Source organism: Enhydra lutris, unplaced genomic scaffold (genome assembly GCF_002288905.1).
Source record: "Enhydra lutris kenyoni isolate GAN:26980312 unplaced genomic scaffold, ASM228890v2 scaffoldscaffold39, whole genome shotgun sequence".
In the NCBI taxonomy this organism is placed as follows: domain Eukaryota; kingdom Metazoa; phylum Chordata; class Mammalia; order Carnivora; family Mustelidae; genus Enhydra; species Enhydra lutris.
The window spans coordinates 25,381,017-25,387,016 of record NW_019154123.1 but is presented as its reverse complement, the minus strand read 5'-3'; the positions used below and the strand labels follow the sequence as shown (position 1 = coordinate 25,387,016).

The following is a 6,000-nucleotide window of genomic DNA, read 5'->3' as shown; positions in this document are numbered from 1 at the left end:
CAGGTTTCCATCATCTCAATCACAACCTTTCTGGCCTAAACCACTATCACTATAGCTTGGATTACTGCAATAACTTCCTAACTGATAAGACCTTTCACCAGTTAATATAGATTTATTTTCCACCAGCTCTCTCTATATGGTCTCTGGGAGACAGAAGACTGTCTCTCATTTAGTGCAAAGAACCCCCCCCCCCCCGCCGCCCTGTGCAACCTCACAAAGGCTCTACTTGATAGAATGGATAAATATTTTATACCACTATGTATACAGCAATTCATTTAAGATATCTGTGTGAAAATTAGCTGTAGGAGCCTTTTACAAATTAAAGAAAAAAAAAATCCAGAACAAAGCACTTAATGAGCAAGAGGGGTCAGCTGGCTGAAGCAGTTTCCATAAGCCTTCCCTGTTTACCTCAGCAGACAGGTTTTCCGCTTAAGCCAACACTTCTGTTTTTGCCCACTGTAGATAGGAAGTTACTTGCTCCACTCGGCACCTCACCCTTAGCTGACCACCTAAATACCTCGTCCTCGTCCCGCCTTGGCGACAGGTGATCCCACAGGGCTTCAGGCTGGAAGATGCACTTGAACCTTCCAGACCTTCCCAAATGACACTGGAACCTAGACCACACGTACGACTTTAGTCAAAAAAAGGGGCACACTTCTCGTTGACCTTCTCCACTGTACTAGTAACTTAAAATTTAAAAGCCAGGGAAGAAACTTTCGAAGGCTGAACCTTCAACCTGGCTGCTGGTGCAGGAGCAAAGAGAACCCGCCAAAAAGCGTATTCCTCTCCAGCCTCTGGGGTTGATGGGAAGCGATATCGGTGTCAATTACCCTGACCCAAAATGGCAGGTTGTTCGATCACCCACTGGAAGAAGATGAAAAGGGAGAAGGAAAGCATCATTTTCTTGATCCATCATGGAGACAGAGTTTATACGGGGAGAAACAGTCAAGGACGACAACGCATCCAGATGTTAGAAACTGCGGGACTACCGACGGAGGTGACTCTGACCTAATCCAAGATGGCGCCAGAGAGTATAACCCGGAGCGCAAAGAGGCGGTGATTACCGTGATCCAAGATGGCACTGGCGTTTGAAACGAGCTGAAAGGCCGGGAGCGTCAGGAGTGTCTTTGCCCTCTTTCAAGATGGCGGCCGCCGTGGGTGCTGTCTCTGGCTCCGCCCCGCGGACTCGACCCCGCCTCTCCCTCGTCCCTCCGCCCCCTCGCGGTGCCTTGTCCGGGCGGCTGTGTTCGCGCAAGGAGAGCGTGCTCCGGTGGCTTGACATGGCGGCAGCGGCGGCGACTGCAGCGACGAAGGGGAATGCGGGCGGGGGGGCCCGGGCCGGGGCCGGCGAAGCGGGCAGTGCGCGGAAAAAGAAGGGCCCAGGGCCTCTGGCCACGGCGTATCTGGTCATCTACAATGTGGTGATGACGGCCGGGTGAGGCCGGGGCTCGGGGAGGCGGGGAGTAAGCCGGGCCGGGGAGGGGGCTCTGCGGCCGGCTGAGCGGCCGGGCCAGCGCGCGGGGCAGCCGGGGCGGTGGGTGTACGGGGCCGGGTTCCGGGGTATTGAGGGCAGCCGAATCGGACCAGGTGCCTGCCCGGGACTCCCCCCCTGGGCGAGGGGCCGAGCAAGTTCTCAGGCACTGGGTGTGCCCGAGCTGGAGTTCCCGGGGTCCAGAGGGACACGGGGAAAGTCGCCCTGGCGCTGGTCCCGAGGGCCTTGGGAGGACGGGTGGGCTGGTCAGGGGTCAGTCTGGGCTGGGTGGGTGGGGTGCGGCGCGGCGTGCCGGCTATCCTGCAGCGCCGAGGAGAGCCCCGGCGGCTAGTCACGAATACGAGCCATTTCCCCCAAGGGGAGTAGAGGGAGCTGTGGCTGCAGAGTGACCATTTATTTAGGCGGCTGTTTTCAAAGTCCAGACTGAGCTTTAATCCGAAAGGTAATGGAAACGCGTTCAAAGTTTTTGACCAGTGCCATGAGCAAAGCTGTGCTTTAGATGAGCTGAGACTTTTTAGGATGGATTGGGGTAGGGAAGGTGGAAGGCAGAGTTTCTGGGGAGGAGGGAGATAGACGCTTTAAACAGGTTTTACCTCCTCTTGTTTCTCCATTTTAGCCCATCCCTTGTCACAGCAGGTTTTTAGTTCTAGTTCTGACGCTATCTGTGTGACCTTGGATAAATCACTTTGCTTTTCTTGTCCTCAGTTTTTCATCTGTAAAACTAAAGAGTTTGGATTAGGTGATCTCCAGGGTTCCTCCAGTTCTTTGATCCCTTAGTTTTGGTGCGGAGGATCACAGGATCAGACAATTTGTTATGTTTTTCTTTTTGATATTTTATTTTTAAGTAATCTCTACACCCAATGTGGGGCTCGAACAAACAACCCAGAGATCAGTAGTCGCTTGGTGTACCGACTGAGCCAGCCGTCATTTGTAAAAGATTTTCGCTAACATTTTATTATGAAAATTTTCAAAGATGCAGAGAAGTTTAAAGAATTGTAGGGTGAACATCTAGTTTTATTTATTTTTAAAATGGGTACTACATTGGCAGGTGCATAATTCAAAAATATACCCAAGAGCATACAGTGAAACTCCCTCTCACCCTTCCCTTCCACCCAGATCCCCCTCCCAGGAGGTGCTAATTTTGTGATTCCTCCAGATGCTGATGAAAGCAAATCTGTACACACACATAGACACACGCCCTTTTTAACACAAATGCTAATGTCAGATTAGCATTTCAGCACCTTGCATTTTTCACACAGTTATATAGGGAGCATTGTAGACTTGATTGCTTCTTTAGAAATGGCTGGTGTTGAAACCTAGGTTCAGAGAGGTTGTGACTTTCTTGACTTGCTAGTAATAGATCTAGATCTAAAAACTATTTCCCTTGATTCCCAGGCCAGTGGAAAAATAATACAGATGCAAGTTTTCTTTATTGCATAAATGGTCAGAGAGTGATTTTTAGAAGAACCTCTCAGGAGTTAGTATTTGTATTTATATGTGAATTCTTGTAGGCAAGGCCATTAAGGAGAGCATTGGGCTGGAGAGAGATTTTAAGGTACACTGGGGAAGAAGGAAAGAAGCCTTTATTCCTGGGTGATGGAGGATGGGGAGTGATGTCTTAAGCCAAGAAAAGAAATTGGGATTTTGAGAGAAAGTAGTCTTTTTTTTTTTTTTTTTTTGTAGGTTGCTAGTCCTGGGACAGTTATACCATTAAGGATTTCATTTCTTTTGCAAATTCTTATTTGATATCTTTGTATGATAGTTTCTGAAAATAACATAGACCATATAACCCATTGCCTAGTTAGGATTGTACATTTGTTTAGGTAAATCTGTTACTGCTTTTATGGAGACAAACCTTAATAATAAAGGTTTAATAATCCTTTAATAATAAAGGTCCATTTGTTGCACTATGGTACTTAAAATTACAGGACTGGAGAAATTCATTTTGAGAAGAACAAAACAGAAATGTAACATTCACAGTGATATGCTTAAGTGTTCCCCTATTTTGTATTTTGTATTGATCTGGCACTTTTTTTTACTGAATTGATTTTGGGAAATTCAGCTAAGAAAATCTTTTTTTTAAACCAACCTTTTATTTTTACCTTTTTTCTTTTTTTGCTTTTAAAGATTTTATTTATTTACTTGACAGAGAGAGAGAGTGAGAACAGGAACACAAGCAGGGGGAGTGGGAGAAGGAGATGCAGGCTTCCCGCCAAGCATGGAGCGGAATGCGGGGCTCCATCCCAGGACACTGGCATCATGACCTGAGCCAAAGGCAGACACTTAATGACTGAGCCACCCAGGCGTCCCTTTTATTCTTATCTCATTCGCAATTTTAAAAGAGTAGGGTATGGGTATGTTTCTGTGAGATACTTGTGAAAACAGTTTAAAACATCTTTCCTCCACCCTATTATTATTACAGAGTCTTTGCACAGGCCATTTAAAATTTTCCTTTAACAGCTTTTTTCTCTCGTCTTAGACTTTCTGGCACTTAATTTAGCTGCTCAAGGACCAATTTAGCTTATTCTCTTCATTTTGGCCTTGTTCTCAACAGGCAAGTTTGCCAAAAAGCTGAGCTCCAGATGGGTGAGGTGCCACTCTGCTTTTGCTGAGCACTCTTGCTTGGGTGCTGGTGGTGCAACATTTCTGTGCATTACATTTTGGCATTTGAGGGCCATAGTTGATAAATCTGGGTTACTGATTCTTGAGGTCACCTTTAACAGTATGTGTTGTCACCAAATTTTCTATTACCCCCAGTCCTATTGACCTTTTTTTTTTTTTTTTTTAAATATCCTGATTGCTATTTTTCCTCTTTCTCATAGGTGGCTGGTTATAGCAGTTGGTCTCGTCAGAGCATACCTGGCTAAAGGTAGCTATCATAGCCTTTATTATTCCATTGAAAAGCCTTTGAAATTCTTCCAAACTGGAGCCTTACTAGAGGTAGGTCCTGAGATTTGTTGTTCTTATTGGTGTCTATTGTTAAAAATTTGAAAACTTGCCACATGGCATACTGTAATGTTGATGAGTAGATTATCTTTTTGACAGTCTATACAAGGTAAAATCTCATTTAATCTATATTACCTAGAACATATCTTACATTCAGCTTCTATTGAAAATCAATGAAACAAGTGTATAATAGGATTTTTTTTTTTTTTTTTTTAAATTCTAGGGAAATCCTAGGAAACTGTTAGCAAAGTCACATACTTTCAGCAGCCAGGTTATAATGGAAACAGGGAAGCTGGTGAGTGTAGGATGTCAGACATCGTAGGTACAAGAAACAGTAGAGCCTGACTATATGCATCAAAACATTTTTCTTAAATAAACATTCATTAGTTTCCCTGTATTAAGAATAGCATATCTAGTTCTGTCTCCTGGGGTCAGTATATGTTAGCATTTTTGAGTTGCAAGTGACAGAAATTCGATTCAGAGTATTTTGAGCTGTAAAAGGAATTTACTGGCTTTATAGTTGATAAAGATAAAGGGTTAACTTACTGACTCAAAGGAACCAACTCAGGAACGAGACCCAAGGATTTGACGTTGCCAGACTCTTTCCATCTCTCATCTCCTTTATGTCTGTTTCTCTTTGAATGTTGGTCTTAACCTCTCCTACTGCAGACTGCCTTCTCCACATGATAGGAAAGCGGGAGGAGTTCTTTTTCTCCGCATCTGTATCACAGTTCTAGGGAAGGGTTCTTTATGGCCTTACTTAGACCTGTGATGTGAGATTGTTGATTAGCCAGGTCTAGGACATGTGCCCATCCTTCTGGTCAAGGGACTATAGGCTTTATTAATGGAAAAGGAGGAATGGGGTAGCTTTGGGCACACAGAATCAATAGTTACTATAGTTCATAATGGTAAAAAATGATAAAAAAACAAAACAAAAAAAAAAAACCTTCAGGTTGCAGCAAAAATCTTGTGTTCGGTTTCATTTCACTTAGCCTCCAGGGCAAGTCCATCACAACATTTGGATGGATATTACCTTTTACCTCCAGGAATTGACATGTAACACTTTAATCTCTCAGCTTTACATTTGAAACAGAAAGTTGTAGTTTTCCCTTTTTTTTGGTTTTTCTCTCAGAAAGCTGAGGTTTCAAAACTGTCCATTTTACACATTTTAGACAGATGGTAGGGGGAAGTGAGCTTCCAGCTGTGAATCGAGGACCTATACTCTAACTCTGCTGGTTTGATCAGTTCTGTGAATTTGAGCAAGTCATTTATCTCTTGTCCACCCCTTCTTCTCATTTGTGAAATAATTAGGTTAAAGTAGGTTTCCAAAATCTCTTCCTGCCCTAACAGTTTGAGTCTCAGGGAACTTCAGCAAGTCCTTGTGTGGGCCATTTGTTAAACTTAGAGTTTAAAATTTTTTTTTTTTGGAAGGGGCTAATAGTAAGTAAGTAGTATTTTGCCTCTCAGAGCTTTGGCCAAGACAGTTCTCTTCAGCTACAGAGAAGCTTTGGGGCCAAGGCCATGAGAAACTGCCCCAGTGCTTGACACGGTACACAGTTGTA

The 6,000-nt window shown here is 44.1% G+C and overlaps 1 protein-coding gene across 2 annotated transcripts in view; it reads left to right on the top strand.

Moving 5' to 3' along the window:
* Positions 1-1,263: 1,263 nt before the first annotated feature.
* Positions 1,264-6,000, top strand: part of LOC111155146 (3-hydroxyacyl-CoA dehydratase 2) — a 128,221-nt gene continuing 123,484 nt past the window's right edge. The window contains exons 1-3 of one of the 2 annotated variants that reach the window (XM_022515221.1): positions 1,264-1,435; positions 4,315-4,432; positions 5,906-5,956. In XM_022515221.1, coding sequence (XP_022370929.1) covers positions 1,281-1,435; positions 4,315-4,432; positions 5,906-5,956 — 324 coding nt within the window. In that variant the 5' untranslated portion in view covers positions 1,264-1,280. The remainder of the gene's footprint in view (positions 1,436-4,314; positions 4,433-5,905; positions 5,957-6,000) is intronic. The other variant, XM_022515220.1, reaches the window with a different exon arrangement.